This window comes from Neodiprion virginianus, chromosome 1, assembly GCF_021901495.1.
Source record: "Neodiprion virginianus isolate iyNeoVirg1 chromosome 1, iyNeoVirg1.1, whole genome shotgun sequence".
In the NCBI taxonomy this organism is placed as follows: domain Eukaryota; kingdom Metazoa; phylum Arthropoda; class Insecta; order Hymenoptera; family Diprionidae; genus Neodiprion; species Neodiprion virginianus.
In genome coordinates, this window is record NC_060877.1 from 1,836,378 (window position 1) to 1,855,336 (window position 18,959).

The 18,959-nt window shown below is 37.7% G+C and overlaps 4 protein-coding genes across 5 annotated transcripts; 1 reads left to right on the forward strand and 3 right to left on the reverse strand.

The window, feature by feature from the left end:
• Nucleotides 1–2,669: 2,669 nt before the first annotated feature.
• On the reverse strand, nucleotides 2,670–7,813 carry LOC124310450 (putative defense protein 3). The gene is made up of 4 exons (XM_046774432.1): nucleotides 7,409–7,813; nucleotides 4,880–5,129; nucleotides 4,099–4,306; nucleotides 2,670–3,025 (listed from the first exon to the last, which is right to left on the reverse strand). The coding sequence occupies exons 2-4, from the start codon at nucleotides 5,106–5,108 to the stop codon at nucleotides 2,944–2,946; spliced, it is 519 nt and encodes a 172-aa protein (XP_046630388.1). The 5' UTR covers nucleotides 5,109–5,129; nucleotides 7,409–7,813; the 3' UTR covers nucleotides 2,670–2,943.
• A 976-nt stretch (nucleotides 7,814–8,789) lies between these two features.
• LOC124310406 (palmitoyltransferase ZDHHC6) lies at nucleotides 8,790–11,057 on the reverse strand. Its single transcript, XM_046774310.1, has 7 exons — nucleotides 10,800–11,057; nucleotides 10,289–10,470; nucleotides 10,092–10,176; nucleotides 9,726–10,000; nucleotides 9,434–9,646; nucleotides 9,163–9,350; nucleotides 8,790–9,045 (listed from the first exon to the last, which is right to left on the reverse strand). Exons 1-7 carry the CDS (start codon nucleotides 10,852–10,854, stop codon nucleotides 8,904–8,906), a joined length of 1,140 nt encoding a protein of 379 aa, XP_046630266.1. The 5' UTR covers nucleotides 10,855–11,057; the 3' UTR covers nucleotides 8,790–8,903.
• A 56-nt stretch (nucleotides 11,058–11,113) lies between these two features.
• Nucleotides 11,114–14,176, forward strand: LOC124310397 (uncharacterized). 2 transcript variants are annotated; one of them, XM_046774288.1, is made up of 3 exons: nucleotides 11,114–11,282; nucleotides 11,673–12,569; nucleotides 12,664–14,176. In XM_046774288.1, exons 1-3 carry the CDS (start codon nucleotides 11,265–11,267, stop codon nucleotides 12,955–12,957), a joined length of 1,209 nt encoding a protein of 402 aa, XP_046630244.1. In that variant the 5' UTR covers nucleotides 11,114–11,264; the 3' UTR covers nucleotides 12,958–14,176. The 2 variants fall into 2 exon arrangements, with proteins under 2 accessions (XP_046630244.1, XP_046630253.1); XM_046774297.1 differs by having other exon boundaries at nucleotides 11,127–11,376.
• A 392-nt stretch (nucleotides 14,177–14,568) lies between these two features.
• Nucleotides 14,569–18,762, reverse strand: LOC124310308 (importin subunit alpha-7). Its single transcript, XM_046774122.1, has 4 exons — nucleotides 18,567–18,762; nucleotides 16,637–17,731; nucleotides 16,220–16,523; nucleotides 14,569–16,130 (listed from the first exon to the last, which is right to left on the reverse strand). Exons 2-4 carry the CDS (start codon nucleotides 17,729–17,731, stop codon nucleotides 15,934–15,936), a joined length of 1,596 nt encoding a protein of 531 aa, XP_046630078.1. The 5' UTR covers nucleotides 18,567–18,762; the 3' UTR covers nucleotides 14,569–15,933.
• Nucleotides 18,763–18,959: the final 197 nt, after the last annotated feature.

Below are 18,959 nucleotides of genomic sequence, written 5' to 3' on the forward strand. Positions count from 1 at the left end.
GTCAATCCGGGTTCTCTAGTCTTACATAAACATTGTTTCTTCGGTGAAATTGTACACATTTGAAGACCCACAGTTCTTTCCCGTCTATCCACCTGTTTGCACGATTGAATGCGATGTATACCTACCTAGGTTTGTTTTTTTTACATACCCAAGAAAAATTTATTCGTTGTGTAGGTTATACTTGTTAATCATACGGGGGGTGGGGGGGATCACTTTCTATCCGATTTTCGTACAACTTTATGCAAACTCATCAGGATATGGATGCATGGTTATTAAAGAAGGGTTTTATACTCCGATCGATATTTGTAAGACGGTATGAAATCAGCAGAATTATTTTCCTTGATTAATGCAATTTTGTTATAATTTGATTTGCAGGCGTGACATTTTTTCAAACACGTACGTTTACATTTCAACTCGGACGAATCGATCTAACAATTTATGCAGCATGATCGCGATGACGAGTTTATATTGAGATACGTATTACGTATAACGTATATACGTAGGTGTGTAGTATACATATACCTGATAGCGGCTGTCTGGATAATTAATTGATTCGTTCATCCGATGATCACGCAGCTTTCGATTAATCGTCGAGTTTGCTTCCTTTATTTTCGGATAGCTAAGAAATTGTCGCGAAACTAGATCTATGTAAACGCTTTGAATCACCATTCGCCGCTTGGACGAAGTGGGTTAATCGGCAAGCTTGACTCGCGCCAAATTGGCCTCTTATCAATTTCAAAACGAACGCCTACGCAGCTCGATGAATTACAAGTCTTTGCGCAAAATGTGGAATTTTTATATTTTTGCTATCACCGGTAAGATCAAAAATTGTAAAAATAAAATTTCTCGTTACCGTTTTCGTCTTCTTTTTTCTTTTTCTTTTTTTTTCTCTAATTTTTTTCTGACAATTTCGGGGCTGCAGTTTTGATATTTATACTCGTCGAGTTTCTTATTGTGTCTTACACGTAAAGCCTCCGAGACATTGGTCCTTCTTTTATGGGATTAACGCGAACAATTTGGAGGTAACAAACGTGTTTTATGGCCTTTACTCTACGGTGGCCCGTATTAAGGTTTTATGGGACGTACAGTCCGGTTGAAAAAGTGTCGAAACTAAAACGCGACCGTAAGTTTTATACACCTAAAATATCTTGTTGTTACACCGACTGACAAAATGAAGAATAAAGTCTGAGATGATTTTCAAGAAGTTCAACGACAAATAAAGCGTGCGATATTGTTTAATTTTACTTAGAATCGTACAAACAGATATGTGAAATTTTCCGTCTGAATAATTTGACTTCTTTGCACTTTGTCGAGAACAAGGATATTCACAGTTCTAATTTGATGTTTCAAAATTTTTATTTACACAAGTTTTTCTCACTATATTTAAAATTTTTATTATCTTAGGTAGTTAAAAACTTTCTACATCACGTATCTTACGTCACGTCCTTGACCTGACTGTACCTCCCATACAAACTTGAACAAGATACGGCGTTAACTCGCGCGGTTCGCGGTAAAATAAAATAATCCTAAAAGAAATAAATTCGCGAAAATTCTCCAGCACACACGCAAGACGTCGATTTGCGTACGTTGTTTTTGAATTTTACACCGACCGTACAGCCGCGGTTATGAAGTCACTTTCTTCACGCTCACGTCAATCGAAAACCACTCCCTAAAATTTGTTTTTTCTTTTTTCCATGCTGCCAAATAATAATTTTCACCTGCTCCAAATTCCGAATTAATATTCACATGGCATAAAAAAAAATACAATTTCCGAAATATTTTGTTCACTTTAACTTTTTTTTTTTTTCTTTAGTGTCGTACGAAATTTAGCGAATAGTCATGCCGGTCATGTGTACAATGTACGGAACCTTTTAAGCTCGGCGAACCGGTCATTGTTTGTGTTCTGCAAGATACATGGTATATATATATATATGTGTGTGTGTGTGTGTGTGTGTGTGTATTCGTTCGCTCCAATTTTTATCCCCCACTTTAGTCTCTCCTCATATGTCAAGGAAGAGAAATCCATTAACGGTGTTACGTTACTGCAAATATATTTATATAACATACAACCAATTGGCAAGTGTGTATTTATTATTTATCGTATGGTTACATGTGCATATATATTTTTAACCCGAATCTGCCGTGGAACGCTTTTTCTCTCTTCTCATCCTTACATAACACGAGGTCCGTGAGGTGTACGAATACATTCACCATACATTTACGCATCTCAGCGACGCGAGAAGAAATATTAATCCATTCGAAGTATTAGATCCGTGTCGAGAGTAATAAATAAACCGGGCCGAGTATTCCGACCACGTTTGTCACACTGCTAGATGGCTAGATGAATGTCGTACATAGAATATTTAAATAATTTTAAATTCTATAGGGAACGATCAGTTGATGATGTTTTCTTTATTACTTCAAATTCTTTATTTTTATCCATTAACATTTATGTCTATATGTATGCTAATCTATATCTACTATGGTATAAAAAAAAATCATTCACATTAGAAAATATATTACAATTGTCAGCGTTACTTTAAATGTATCGACGTAAATATTAATTATATATTAGTTGGATAATCAAAGCAGATTCGTGACAATGATCAATATAATACGTACGTTAATTACAGACACAAGCACGGTATTTTCTATATTTTTTTTTTTTTGAGAATTGGCCTCACACTCTTCATTTGTTTAATATATACATAAATAATTGAATGACACGCAAGCTCGAATTAGGCCGTTCAATTTTCTGTCGGTTTTTTTCGAATTCACAGCATCGAACCTCTATTGCGTTTTAAATGTGATACCTCGACTTCGCCCACCTTGACATTGTACCAATAATTAACGGCCCTTCGACTCGTGACACTGACAATGTTCGAGAAAATTAAAAGGCAAAAAGAAAGAGTAAGCTCCAGTTTCAGAGGTCAGTAATATTTTCTACTTTCCGAAACGAGCCGGGGGATTTTCGGGCAGCCTCCAGTCAGACCAGAAAGTTCCGTAATCCTTCAGCACGGTTCCCCTGGAATGAAATTAAGAAATTTCTACATGTCCGTTGGAAGCTCGGCGCGGAATTGCAAAACTGCGGAATCGGCCTGATGAAATACGTGAAAGATCGCGATCCAATAAATAACTTCCCGCAGCGATCAATTTGTCTAAATAGCGAACAAATATATTGCGTCACGAGACTTGAATTGTGCATTGTGTGTGTATATATATTGCGTCTGCGTAAAAATTTATTACGCCAATTTTTCGTTCAACCGTCAACGAGGCAAAAAGTCAAAAGCTCGAGAAGAAGAAAAAGAAAAAAATTTCAAACTCGTTGCGAAAGTCTTTCTTTTTCTTCAATTTTTTGCCAATTCTTTTTAGACCGTTGTTAGTCAGCTGTGCGAAAGTTGTTTCGTTACAGTTCGCTATGTATATGCGTATTTAAGTGTGTGCAATTTTCGGCACCGCGTATAACAATTGTAATCACGAATCATGCTATAAAATATAATCGCGAAATTTTGTAAGAAGGAATTTTCGCATGTGTAACCGAATCGTTGTTATTCATCGTCGATCTCGAATTACACATCGGATATATTTATTGCACGCGATTTTAACACGCGCAAATTTATAAACCCCATTTCGCGTTCACGGGCACGCGAACGTGTAGTGATTTTTTTCATTTATTTACTTTTTATATTATTATTCGTATATCAATCTCGATCATCAGCGACTCTTGATCGAATCTTGCCGTATAATTCGACACTGGAAATCAGCTCAAACCCAACTTTCCTCGTCGTTACAACACATTCGAGATTTTTAAATGATTTTACAGGAAGCCGCGTTTGATACAGAATTTTTCCCTACCTTTTCCGATTCGTATTCCGCAACCGATTAAGCGGGCAAAAAGCGTATGCAAGTAAAAGAGAAGAATAAATAAAAAAAAAATGCAACGAACAAGGAGATGAGACGACAAGTTGAACGAATTAATCTACAAGAGTGCGGAGACCTCTGAATTATTTGTTTATTTATTTGTTTCTTGTTGTTGCTGCTGTTGTTTTTATCATTATCACAGCAGCCTTAGAAGGTGAAATCGTTAGGTTTACTCACGTAAAGTACACGCGACCTCGAGCATCGTGGGGCGCGTTCCATATCAGAGTCGCATGCTGTTTGTCCCGAGGATCGGCGTGGGTCACCGCACTGCACTCGGCGTGAGTGTTTGTGTTCGGAGTCTGGGCCCAGGACCCGATCCAATTGTCGGTCTGAGCGTCTCTCGCCTGGATAAAGAATCCCTTGAAAGCTGCCCCTTCGATGGTCACTGCGTCGTTAACGATTCGTTGTTACAATTGACAAACTCATTCGCCGATAATTATTGTATTAGTTGTAACACAACGGAGGATAAGACGTGCGGAGTTATTCGTATCGCTCAATATTAACGCGGCTGGTCGGATAGTCTTGGCAATTTGGGCCGGGGTTTAAATTTCGAATTTCAAAAGTTTCGGAAAGCGACGGATTCCGAATTCTTTTACGACGAAACTTGGTTCCTCTCGAAAATTTATTTTTCGGAATTCTCCTCTTCGGGAACTTGCATTTTGGAACTTTGAGCCGTCGGGTTTCTGGATATTAGAAACTTTGTTGTTTCGCAGAAGTTGACTTTGTTTACATCCGATTTCGCCGCCAAGCAATTCGGAATTAGACGCTTTCTATGATTGTAAATTACCGAAGATTTTTTTCCAAAAATTCATAGTTCTCAATTATTTTTCTATAACGCGAAGAGGATTTTATAGTTTCTCGAATAGAATTTCGCGCAACTGTTATTTTCAATTATCGATACCTTTCTTACCTATGTCTGTAAAATTAAATATCGATTCTAAGAATTGGTTCGATTTACCAGTTATCTGCGAACCAGGTCCGTATTCGGCGGAGGACGCCGTTATCGTGTAGGGATTCGTTTCCCGTGGCTGTGGCCTGGCTTGGCCGTGATAGGGTTGATTGGGGCGAGGTTTTACGCAGGCGTCGACGGGGGCTCCGTCGGGAAAACAAAAAACTAAATTCACCCCGACGAGGAGTGATAACAGGATCGTCAAAGGTGCGATCCGATCGATATTCGTCCAGGCCATCTTCGGATCCACGGATACGATCTGTGGATGATGATATTCGACGATGGATTTCATTGTCGGTTTGCAAGCGCAAGTCTTGGATTTATACCTAGTTTTAACCCATTCTTTTTTTTCTTTTTCTATTTGTTTTTTACGATGCTCTTGAGATGTACCGTATATTGAATAATAAATTGTCAAGTGTACGAAAATAGGGGTAAAATATTCTGACACATCAATTGTATATATTTATTTTTTTAGAATTATTCTCACATTGTGAAAATAAAGAAAAACGAAAATTTTGACCAAGTAAAAGAACTCGACTTCTCAAACATGTATTCGAAACATCTCAGAATCGTTGGGAAAGTGTTTGTTTATTCAAAGAAAAGCATTTTCAGTCAATATTCACATTTCGACGTGAACGGGTCAACACTTGTCGATATTGCCACAGTTATCCCGCAGACTGCAGATTATTGTTAGTACTGAATACGGTAAGGAATTCACCTGTTGCCTTCCGCGTTCGAGCACGATATGTATAATCGTGTGGGTACCTTTTCTATAGATTCAAATACGTACCTATGGCTGGGCTAATATTCTCGCGAATAATTTATCACCGCTGGTTTATCGCGAGAACAGCGCGAAGAGAGAGATAGAGAGATAGAGAGAGAAATATTGCAGCATTGTTTTCAATCAAGCTCGAAGAATCTCCGAGTCTCCTTATACTTGTTATAATTCGTGGACTCGTCAGGTGAAATCGGACAAGACGAAAAAAATCGTCTTTCGAATTTTTCTACAGTTATACGATAATCCGTTTGAAATATTAAAACAAAGAGACTTTTGGAGATTTTTGGAGAACTGGATAACGCAGTGAGATAAAAATTTTGTTGAAAATATGAGGAATGCTTCGTTCGACAGGGAGTTTGAAACGTACAAAAAGGGTGAACAGATATTAATTAGCGTCGCTTCGGGCGCTATCCGGACCGGATAATTGATCGAGGATAATTGATTGGTATCGCGGATTAGACGGTGAAAGTCTTTTTATCGACGATTCTTTTCTCCCGCGTTAAAAAGGAGATAGTTGGCGATGTGCTAACATCGCCTCCGGCTAACCCGGTCAGCCACCCAGCCCTCACGGAATACCTTTTGCGGATTTCCCTGCTGCACTCAGCGACTGACAAGGATCGCGTATCGTTCCGAAATCGCTCTGAATCACGTCTCGTCACGTTTCTAGGTTCAACCGTTCTTTTTTTTCTTTTTTAGAAAGATAGGTGTATCGATTAATTAACTGAACTTAATGTTTGTACATCGATACGGTGATTATGAATTGAGTGATTAATTAATTAATTAATTAATTAATACAACTATGCTTTGGAAAATGAAATTGTGAAACCGATTTGAAAATAAGCAATTACATCAACGTGACGAAACGTGATTCGGAGATACAATTAATCAGTTGACCGATTAAAAATTATTTACGTATCGATATACTCGAGTTGTGTTTAATTTATCGAGGAAAAAGATAATGGAAGAAAAAAAATTGAGGAAAAAAAGAAGAGGAAACATTGTTAAAAATAAGAAATTTGTGTATATTGTGAGATTGAATTTGCAGCATTTCATCATACGGTAAAATTGTTTAATACCTACACGAGCTGCATTCGTGTTTTAAGTGCACTTTAACCTGGGTCTTATAATTGAAGAGAGAACGGGACGTACGTGCAGTATAAGCTGGCGATTTTCAAAGAGAATGCTCTCGGGGATTACGCCGCCGCTTTTACAAATCTCGCAATACAGAATACGTGGAGGTAAAAGAGAATACACGATTCACGGTGTAATCTGTACCAATTGCTGTAAGGCGTTGAGTAATAAATAATTGCAGTTATAAAGTCTTGACGCGGCAAGAGACTGAATAAAAAGACGGGGATTGAAATTTTATTATCTCGCTTTGCAGCGATGAACAATTTCATATGCTTCAATTGTATAGTTTAATATCAAAGAAAAAGAAATTTGAAACATGTACGATACAAGTTGTTATTTTTAAACAATTCAGTGAAAACGAACGTGCTCCGGTATCAATTCAACGAGCGTAATCATTTCAAAATTGTTCACGGATCAGTTATTTATTTATAATGAGAAGAAAAAAGAAAATTTTTCTTACAGTCAAAAATACGGTAAAAATCGTACTGATTATATATTTTGTATCGTGTGTCTGTAAATGATTTCGAAGTTGTAACACGAGTGTGAATGAATGTTTTTTTTTTTTGGTTTTTTGTTTTTCAAAAGCTGTTAAAATGAAACAAAGAAAGGAAAATATATGATCGACTTACATTTTACGGTATATAAAACAAACGTCCCGACGAACGAACCGCTCCAAAGTAACTGAAAGTAAATTATTTATCCAGGTTTCATTTCTCACGGCTTCTCCTCCTTCTTCCTCTCGCAATCAGCTACACGTACTATAATAACGTATGCGGTTTAATACTTTAATACGTAACGTACGAAATACGCTCACCCAGACGTAAATGAATGAAATACGTGTACGGAGTCAAAGGTTTGCTGCCGTACAATCCCCACCGTTGATATGAATCGGAAGGAGCAAAGGTGGGCAAAACCTGGACGAACCACTCGCAATTCACTTTTGCTAATTGTTACTTTCACTCACTCGGTTAATCTCTCAGCCCTTACTTTATACTTGACGTAACGTGTTGCAGTGTTGTGCACGGAGTACATTCCTTTCCTTATTCACAACGCTGCTCCAAATTCCGGATCGATCGCTGAGTTTTATAACGAGTATGCTTCTTTAGGCGCAAATAAGGAATAGGCTAGGATTTTTACAAATTTTTTTTTCAATTCTACTTTTATTTACTTTTTTTTTTTTTTTTGTTTCATTTTTATATCTTTGGAATTAGAGAGAGACTTTTGATACCTGCACGATTGCAAATATTATCCATACATTTTGATTTTCAAAGCGTCGATGACTGTTCCACTCATTAGTGTAGCAGAATATGGATACACAATTGGTGGTTTTCTTTTTTCAGCAATGTACCGTGTTTTCCGTACAGTTTATTCGGCTAAAGTTCTTTGCTTACTGTACGTTCGATATAAACATATAGTTTTCAAAAATGTAAAAATAATTGATTTACCGATGGAACGTTCCTTTTTCGTATTGTAATAGATATGCACCCGTACGAATTGCACGGGTGAAATATTTTAGAAGTAGAATAGATATTAAAAATACTATACACGTTATAAGATAGCAGAATCAATCAGGCCTGTAGAAATAAAATGACGTAAACGTAACAACGTTGTATATACGCACACGTTGCACATAACACGGTAAACAATACTCTTTGTAAATTTATAACAATCTATATAAGTGTAAACTATACATAATTATGCAAAGTATCTTCGGACTGATTTACGATGTAAATATTCGTTCTGGTAAAAATCATCCCCTGATATATCAGAGGTATAATTGTGCATATACACTGTATAGAACAGATGGATCCGATAAAGTAAATCGTATGTAAAAATTACCTTATGCATACGTTTACAGGTATGCTTATGCTTAATACTTACTTAACAACTAGCTTGATTCTGTCCCTTTGGCGGATAAAAAATTTGAGTAAAAAAAATAATCGACATATATAACGTATAGTGGAAAAATGGAAAATATGCTCGAACACACATAAATACACGCAATATTACGCGCCTTGGCTAAAGTAATGTCAGACATACTATTACGCGCACTCTGTCAAGTTTTTTTTTTTTTTCTCTTTGACTGTTTTTCTACTAAGGCATTAACTAGGCCATTATTGTATCCTAATCGCGTTTAAACGACTGTACATATTGACTTCCTACTATTTCAACGCCGCACGCTCTTGGAAACCAGCCACGAACGCGATCCGGTTTTTTGTAGGCTCCTCCTATGCCGTTGTTTTCTTTTTCCCCGAAGAGCCAGTACCTATCGCAGAAATTATACTATTTATCTTCTTATCGGTTAGTTAAATATTTATGAAGCTATTGTATATTGACGACAGGTATTCGATCATTTATTTCGTCAAACAAACTTTGAACTAACCTTCGCCATCTCGTCACTATAACAGTGTCGTTTACACTGAGCTTGATACGCGTTTCGTCTGTACAAGGCGGATGACACAAAACTGCACATCCGTAAGTGATCGGCACCCAGGAACCAGATGCGGCGGAGACTATTCTGTACCTTAGAGCTCGTTTGCGTTTATCCTGCTTTTGCGCTAGCTGCTCACGCTGTAAAATTATTCGTTTCTTTAATTTCTTTTTGATTTGTTTCCTTTGTGGAGGAACAAAAAAGACAAAAATTTGTATCTTACGGTCAAAGTGTACTGATCGCATCCGTCGATGACTGGCCAAGTAATGCCGTCACCTTTTGGAATGCAGTTCCACGTAAGTACGTCTCTCGTGTCTTTAAGCCAGCCCCTGGAGTAGGGGTGTATAAATTTTTCGTTTGTTCCGTATCTCCGGTATTCTGCTTTTTCATTTATCCAGTCTTCTATACCGGTGCGATTTCTGAATATCGCCTTCAGCTGAATGACATGAAAAATTTGTGTGACAGCTGTTCATCGATCAGTCCGTGCTAAGATTTTAAAAAAAGGTGAAATTTACCTGGAAATAAAGTAACATTCCAACAGCCAGAACAACTCCAATGGACAGACCGCTACTGAAGACTGCTAGAATCAATATAATTACAGAAGGGGGTGGGAACAGGTGAATTTTGAGGGCTAAAACGCTCATGAGCCATGAAACGAGAGTGAACGTTGCCATGCAGCAGCCGCCAACCGCGCTCGCTAAAAATGCCGTAAAATGGCCGTGGTTGTGGTGTCCCACACAGTTGTTTATCCACGGACAATGATGGTCCATTTTTAGAACGCAGCGATTACCTGTTGATAAACGAATAACAATCTTTCAAAGGAAAAATTTTGGCGACGCAAAAGCTTTTTGTATATTTACTGGCAATATCGAATTCCTTACATTTCCTACAATGATGCGATCTAGGCGCTTTGTACCCAAGACACGTCGAACAGAACTGCAAGTACTGAGCGTCGGATATCTGCGCCTTCAAAGTAGAAAAAGAGAATTGCACAAGTTTTGCTACAATTCTAAATAAGAACGGAACTCTGAGTAAAGGTCAAAAACCTATGTGGTAACAAAAATTTGCAACAAATTACCGGCGTCCATTTCAACGGCAGGTATCCTGGTCCCTCGTAAATTGAACTAATGAAATGATAAAGCGTAGAGCCGCTGAGACTAAAAAAGCAGAGGAAATAAACGGCGCCAGAAATGCTCTCTTCGGGGGGCCACCACTGTCTGCTGCAATGTATCGTCATCAGCGTAATAATTTTTATGATACCTGTAAAAATAAATCGCGCTAAACAATCCAGTCCTGACCAATCGTCAAAATTGACAGAAGTCAGAGCAATCGCCACGCCCGGCAAATTGAACGATCGTTTTTCAAAGACTAGAAAATGTTTGTGTACATCTATTATTTTTACATTCGGCTAGCCGAACCCTTTTTGAACGAGTGTTCAAAGGGTGTACGCCCGTTTAGATACAATAAATAAATGAATTTAATAAACAAATAAAAAATATTGTTTTACAACTCGACTGCTTATTTTCAAGAGGCGGAAGGGGAGGGGGATTGTAAAAAAGATTTTAGATTAATGAAAAAACTAAGATTACCAAGGGCTGTCAAGGGTCCCCAGTGACAAATCCTCTTGAAAGGACCAAAGCACATTTTTTTTCATAACACACAACTAACGGCGAGTGGATTTCCGTCGACGGGCTGTTTGTTTGACAACAAGATAACCTATAAAATTCGGGGCTCGCCGACTCACCGACCGAGAAAAACGCCGGTTGCAGAATCAAGTAATGCAAAAGTCACCTGTTTCTTCTCAATTCACTCATGCGTATCACGTCATGCCGTTCACGAATCTGTGACGTCACAGCTGAGGTTGGCATCATTGCACAATTTTAATGCACACAAAAGTGTAAGAGCATGTGAGCACATGTGAGTCCTTTAGAGCATATACGGTATATGCTCCAAGGAGTGCTCGCCACATTCACGCACACTGACGCACACCTTGATTGCGGCTTTGGAGCCGAGTTCCGTGCGAATTGCGTCAAGTCGTCAAGCTTCGCAACGGAATGAACGATCATGACCCCGTATGTATAATTTTACTTTGAAACTATGTCGATAAATTATATTTTGCACAATGCCATGACGATCATCCACACTTACAGCGTGTGAAATTCGAGTGTATGGGTTTTTCTTTTTTAACTCTCCAAAATCTCAAAATACATGTCGTGTTATTCGTTCGCTGATCTGACTGACTTTGGCAAAAATAAGTTGTACCGTAGAAAAAAACAACAAAAAATGAATAAACCTCAGTACCTCTCGAGTAATCTGACAAAGCCTAAGATACCAAGCTTTCGCATTCGATTAAAACCAATTGGCAAACATTGATGAATGAAATTTTTGGTCTTGAGCAAGCAATTGACCTTTTTACAGAATTTGAAGAGGACTCTCACTGATTACTAATTTTCACGTTGCAGCCACAAAATGGCGTAGAAAAACCGTCTGGTCCTAAGAAACGTCAATCCTTATCTGAATTTAGAAGAGGTCGTTTTAACGATCAGAGTGACACAATGGGTAAGAAAAAATCACTCAAAAATGGTTCGTGTAGTAGTCCAGCTAAGGCAGGCCTCGAACCACGGAAAGAAAGCTCTTCCCCAAGTTCTCCGAGTTCTCCTAGTTTTAGCAGTACTGAAAGTTCTCCTATCAGGGATGAAGAAGGAGTTGAATTTCTTCGCTGCAGAAGAGGGCCTGTATCCCCTCATCTGTACCCACTGCTTGATGGATTGGAGGAAGTGAATGATAAGTTGGATCTATCAACTTGCAACCAACACGCCAATCAGTCTCGAGATACTTCAAGCTCCAGTATCAGTTCTAAGCCAAAATTTACCCCCGAATCAAAAAAACGTTTGAAACGAAATAAAGACGAAAAATCGAATTGGTTCATGCCGAAGATTATGATAGGTGCCTTCGTATTGTTTGTAATTGTACTTGTAATTGTGTTTGTACCTGTTTATTTTAATCTACCGTATGCGGAAAATAGCAACGCAACAGTCGACTTTGATGTATTTGATGATGTGAATTCAAGGATGAATGACATAGTAAAACTTTTTCCATCCCAAAACGAAAGTATTTGGTCATATTTCACATCTGGCATAGCAGAAGTGAAAAATAAAATGCACAGACCTGCAGTATTTTTACTATTGGCGCCTGTAAGTGATACTACAGCAATTTGCTTGGCTAAGAAGGTGGCCGAAGTAACTCGTTCTACTCTTGGGGGTACCGGCGACGCAATGCTGAGTCCGGATGAGTTGGAGAATGATATCAACAAAGTATTCAAATTGATAAAGGAGCAAGTCACGAGAACCAAAACTGCGGTACTTAATCATTTTAAGACTCATGTCGATGTTCGTGTACTGCATTATGGTTTGAAGCAAGCAAGTATTAATCACTTCTAATCTTTTATTGCAGATTTTTTTGGACTTATTGAACATTAAACCACAGGCTCTCAGGGCATTACACGATATATGTGATCCGGACTATCCGTTGGTCAAGGAGGCTGTATATCTGATTATTATGAAATCGGAATTATACAAAGAATCCGAAAATTTGGTAGGTTTTGCTGAGCAGCAACTTAACAATACGTTTTCAAGTGTTATAAGTGAAGATATATTGCGTCCATTAATTACCAGGATCACTGCAGGCGCGGTGCTACCTATTAGAGCAGAAAAGAATCTGCCATGTTCAAAATACGATATATCATAACTTAAAGCTGCTCACCGACATTTATACATACGTAACAATGTGATGCTTAACCATTTAATCCTTACCTGATTTATAAATATTATAAATTAACTGTACACGAAGCTGATCATTATTTATACTCTAAGTTGATAATATTCAACCATAATATTTTATACGTTTTGTTGCTTTTATCAAAGATTTTTTTGCATCACCCTAAGTGCCGTAAATTAATTCTACATTAAATTTGTAATTATTTCAAGTATTAATATCATAAGTAATTGAAGGATAGGACTAATGTGAATGTTAAATGAAAACATAACATAATATACATTTTTATGTCGTTTTTTTATTAAAGCAGTAAAACTTTGTTTTTGAAAAGAAAAAAAAAAAAATTAGTGAATTTACTTACCACATTTTGACACTGATAATTAGTATCTCACAGTTTAAATTTGGATAGGATTTCCGTCTAAACTGAAGTGATTGTAGATGGTTTATTATTTCAATTTTATTTTATTTATGCCAAATGATCATACACAGAAAACACAATGTTTCATGTCAATGAATCTCTCATTAGTAATATAATGAGAAAAAATCTAGCTCTGTTGTGTATTTGCTTTTGATTAACGTTTCCTGAGGTTTTTTGCCGTTGGTTCTATTGGCATAAACTATTTCAAAATCTATTTGTTTTTTGTAATTAATATGTATTCCATAATGAAGAACACATTCCCAATTTTTCATATCGCAGTAATGTTTCACTAGCTTCAACCTGTATGTATGAAGTAGAGTTAAAAATAAGATCAAAATAACGTTCTATGTGTATGATGTTGAATCATTGTGTTGGCATTGTGGCGTAGCAGTCAGCAGTCCTTGTACTGTTATACATAACGTCACGAATCACATAGATTTGCTCCCATTGCCAATTTGTAATCAATCTTTACCCAGAATTGCCTCAATTCAAATATTAAATAAAAATAAATGTCCATATTTTACTCGGAACGACAATCTGGGTAAATGCGTTCGGGTAAAGATATGTTGATTTCAACTCCAATATTTCTTCCACAATAATTGGGAATATTTATTCCCAAATATTTTTGCATAAAATAAATGTTATTGAACTTTACACATGCAATCCCGCCTTTGTGATAAAATTCCAGAGGAATTTTTTTACATACAAAAACGAATCGTGCACAAGAAACTATCAAATTATCAAAAATTGGCAAGGGGTACTCAAGAGCTGTTATGCAATGTTGAAAAATATTTCATCTGAAGCATAACGAGAGCCTTAGAGTAATATGACAAAAGTTTAATTGTCGTAATGATCGAAGTCGGTAACTAAAAGTAGAGTAGTATATATAGTTTGTATAATATAGTATGGTATCGTCGAACCTAAATAATAAATACATTTTATACAGTCACAGACCATTTATACAGAATGTCCGAAATTTAAACTGCTGTACAAATTACTTCCGAAACAATTGATTTCAGATTTCGAGGATACGTATCTTTTATACGAATTTTTATTCCATTTGATCGAAATTTTTGTTTACACTTGCTACGCATAACAAACACCAATCTAACTATACGTATGGCTTTGTCCACCTAATTTCTTTTTCATTTAAACCGCATGCAGTATTATTTTTTTCTCTCTTTTTTTTCAATTTATTCGTTAATATACTTTTACATTAGCTGCAACAGAGGTGATCTTATTTTTTTTTGTCATCTTTTCGTGTTATGGTATTGCTTTAGCAAGCATGGAAAAATTTTGAGGATTCATCTATCATTACGATGCATAATATATATATATTTTCCTTCTTTTAATTAAAGCTAAGGAAGGTTGGTAAAAGTCATATTGCACAAAAAGAATTATAAGAGACTTTTTAAACATATTGCATACATAACAATCACCAATCTCTACTTCGAATATTCGATGTAAGAATTTGATGTCAAAAAAGTAAGTAGATCCGAAATTCTGAGCAAATTTAATAATATTCTAACGTAACACTCGGGATATTTTGACTTTTTTTTTTTCAATTTTCAATTGAATAGCCTTTTTGGTATTACCATTCATAAAACAAATCCACAGTTAAAACTGATCGATGTATTCGTAAATAAGAAAGATTTACCTAAGTAAGAAACCAGATTGGATTAAGTAAACAAAAGAAGGAAATTTCCCTGAATATTTTTTAGTTCTCTTAGATTTTTTCGTTCTTTACTTCATTTTAGGGGCAATCTGTATATAACGGCCTTATAATTACAAGATACGTATTTACAGTAAAAAACTTTAATTGGTCATGATCCTATCTAGTGTAATAAAGAGTTGAGTACCGCGTTGCGTAAAGTTATCTGTATTGGCTACGTAGTCGCGTACTTCAGTCATTTTTAGTATCTTGCCGTTTGCAAGTTTCAGTAATTATCAGTCAGTCGAACGTCGAGCGTCGAGCGGGGCCCATTTCTGCCTCTAGTGTATTTATCAATGATCATTTTAGTAGTTACTTTATAATACTACTTAACATTTAGATGTTTTTTTTTTTTTTTCATTCTGATAAACTAAATGTATAGCATATATTAGCTAATAATATACGAACAGGGTACGAGCTTAAGAGATACCTATAATGCAAAACAAATTAGTCGATTTGAATACTTGAATTTTAGAAATTGATGAAAGCCTCAATTATCAAAATACGTACGTGTACGCATACGTACACATTACCTACTCGTACAATTGTAATTCATACAATAAAATAATATATATTTTGCTCTAAAATCCTGGAAATCAAATTAAATCCGCCAATACGTATGCGTTAACCTTTTCTTGTACGAGTCGAGTACGAGCAAGTGGAGAAACACTTGCTGCGACGAGTTATATATTGTTTTTTTTTTCAAATGTCAACAACAACGAATGGTCGCTTGTATACAAGCGAAAAATAAATTGTAAAAATAAAACAAGAATTGGCTTCGGTGTCAACTTGAATAAATTGCAGCGCTGACTTGGAAAAATTAGAATTGAAAACCTTGAACAGGTAGTTGAGAAGAATCAGGTGTTGTAAATTGAAACTGTTGACCCTGAGCATCGACCTGCGGAGCAATCCTGAGGTCCTCTTCCTCCGAACCAAAGTAATGTTCTATTATATCGAAAGCTTTCTGATATATATCCATATTCTGATGGGACTGCAGGAATTCTATTTTGTCCAAGCCTGAAATAAACGTGACGATCGTTTGTTAATGAAGATGCGAATGGAGCCAGCGATCAACGTAGTTGAGGTTTTATTCTTCATCGTCTTACCGTAACATTCTTCGATCAGAACGGCATATGGGTTTACACCATTGTGTGTACTGGCATCTTGTTCGCCCAATCGAAGAATATTTTCCAAGCCATTCAGCGCGACCTGTACAATCTTGGCATCCATAACTGTTAAAAGGTCGCAAAGTGGAGCGATACAGCCTTGTGTAGCCAAGTATCGAATTTGTTCCGCCGTGCCGCCGCTCGTTGCATTGGTGATTGCCCAAGCAGCTTCTTTACGCGTTTTAAACTCTGCCTTGCCCAAGATATCGATGAGAACTGGGAATATATTGGCTTCAATTACCGCCTGCAACAAAAAACAGACACACCAAGGAATTTACTGATTGTGAAAGTGAGAGGCTAGTTGTGGATAATTCGTAACTGGAATGCGAGTAATGTAGTAAATAAAACAACACGAACCTGTATCTGTTGACGATTACCAGCAGTGATATTAGAAATCGTCCAGCAAGCTTCTTTACGTACGGTTTCACGGGGAGAGCTCAAGAGATGTAGAAGACAAGGTAGCGCCGAACAGTTCAGGACTACCTGTGTTTGCACATCGTCACCCGTCACAATGTTGCCAACAGCGCGCAGCGCAGCACTAACAACGTTGTTTTGTTCGTGCATAAGAAGCTCGACTAGACGCCTGCAAACTCCGGCGTCGATAACAGCCTGAATTTTGTCATTTGGCCCATCGCTGAGGTAGGAAAGAGCCCAGCAAGCATCAGCTAGGACGTCACGATCTGTTTGCAAAAGTAGACGGGCAAGTACTGGGAGGCAAGGAGCAACCTTTGCGAAGGCTGGAGCTGGGTTTTTGCCTCGACATAAATTTGACAATGCCCAAACGGCGTTGCGGGTCATGGATAGACGCGCTGCTTTTGAAAGAAGTTGGAGTAGCGGGACAAGAATGCCGCTGGCAAGGACATGATCCCGACACTCGGGACTGTCACCAGCAATATTGCCTAAGGCCCAAACGGCTTGCTCCTGTACATCCTCATATTCCGAATCCAAAAGTTTTATAAACGTAGGCACAGCTCCTGTCTCTATGACCATTCGCGTCTGTTGGGAAGTACCGCTAGCTATGTTCGTTAACGCCCATGCGGCCTCGAACTGTAGCGTCGCGTTTGTATCGTTTTGGAGGAACTCAACAAATCTTGGAACAATTCCTGTCTGTATAACTTCATCTATAGGTGGATTTGGTTCCCGGGACAGCAATTTTCTGAACTTTTGAGTCGCTGTTAGCTGCTCCTTAGGATCCGTGCTGTACAACGCTTGTATCATCTCTGTTGTTATCACTGGTGGTTGGGGTATAGCAGCTGGCACGGCATACTCGTCTGTTGCGGGAGCTGTGTCTTCGTCTGTAACAACACTAGGGACATTTCGTCGTTTCGATAACTGCTGTTCGCGCTTTTGTTTGCGAAGCTGTACTCCTTCCTCTTCTCTCCGCCGGCGCAATTCGGTGGCGTCAAGCCCGGCATTTTTGTATCGGTATTTGTGCGTTTGACCGGTGGACATCTGAAAATTGAAGTTAAGGGGCAAGTAACAACTTGATCAAAAGAATCGAAGATGATTTGTATTTGTTTAAATTCATTAATAGGTAATAATAGTCGATATAATTGAAATTTCCATCCATTACGTGAACGAACATACCATGGGTAGTTATAGAAGTATTACAATTAGATTTTACACTCAATCTTAGGAGGATCTTTTCTTTCTAATTACGCTTCCAACAAGGTCTGTATATTATGGTTCTGTTTAACCTTTGTATTACAGGATTCACAGCCTAGTCTATATGACGGTATGAAACAACGATGCGAGTAAAAATATATGAAGGTACAGGTTTTGAGATTGAAGAATTCCTACAAATAGCTTTTGTGGTATGATCGGAGCTAAATATACACGTTTATATTGGCGCAATTGACGTTACGTGAAAAAGACGGAAAAAATGGAACATGTCTCGCATAGTCATAGTTATATAGTACAGATTCGATTATAATTTATAGTGCAACTTTGATGCTATTTAAAGATTTTTTGGTCAAATGGGGGGTATAATTGAACTGGAGAGGTCGAGGGGAATAAGTGACGTTAAGAAGCATCGTGACTCGAAATCGTGGATATTTCGCTCGCGGCGAACGTCATATTTTCAATCGGGGTATTACTCATGCCGACGATATTTTCGGGTTATTTGTGGAATTGTGATGGACATTTTAGCAAGGCTAAGAGACCAGCGTAGTTGACGTTTAGTTCTCGAATTTTCTCGACGGTTTATTTTATCTGCAATAGTATTCTTGCAATGGTCGTTTCCCGGGGGTCTGTCGGTATGCGAAAATGAAAAAATCTTTTTACTTACGGTGGTTAGTTGACTCAGTTGTATCGCTATCTGTGAAATATCATAAGAATAATTCGTCACTACCGCACTTTTGGCTGCGCGAGGCGAACGAAAAGCCTTGGCGTGATGTGCAAGATATGCCGCAAGGTATCACGGGTTTGATTTCTGATAGGCCGATTCAAATCACCATTTCACTTCAGTTCTCTTCGGCCTGCTGCCTGTCTTCTTGCGCACACCAATGCCTATTTATACCATACATAGGTAGGTAGGTAGGTCGCAGGCATCACAAGTACGGCCGTGGCCGAGGAAAGACGTTCCTCCAATCAGGGTCACAAATAGCTCAAAACCCAACGGCAAGGACCAATCAAAACTCGCCAAAATACTTCTCCGAACCTGCTGAAGCTGGTCACAAAA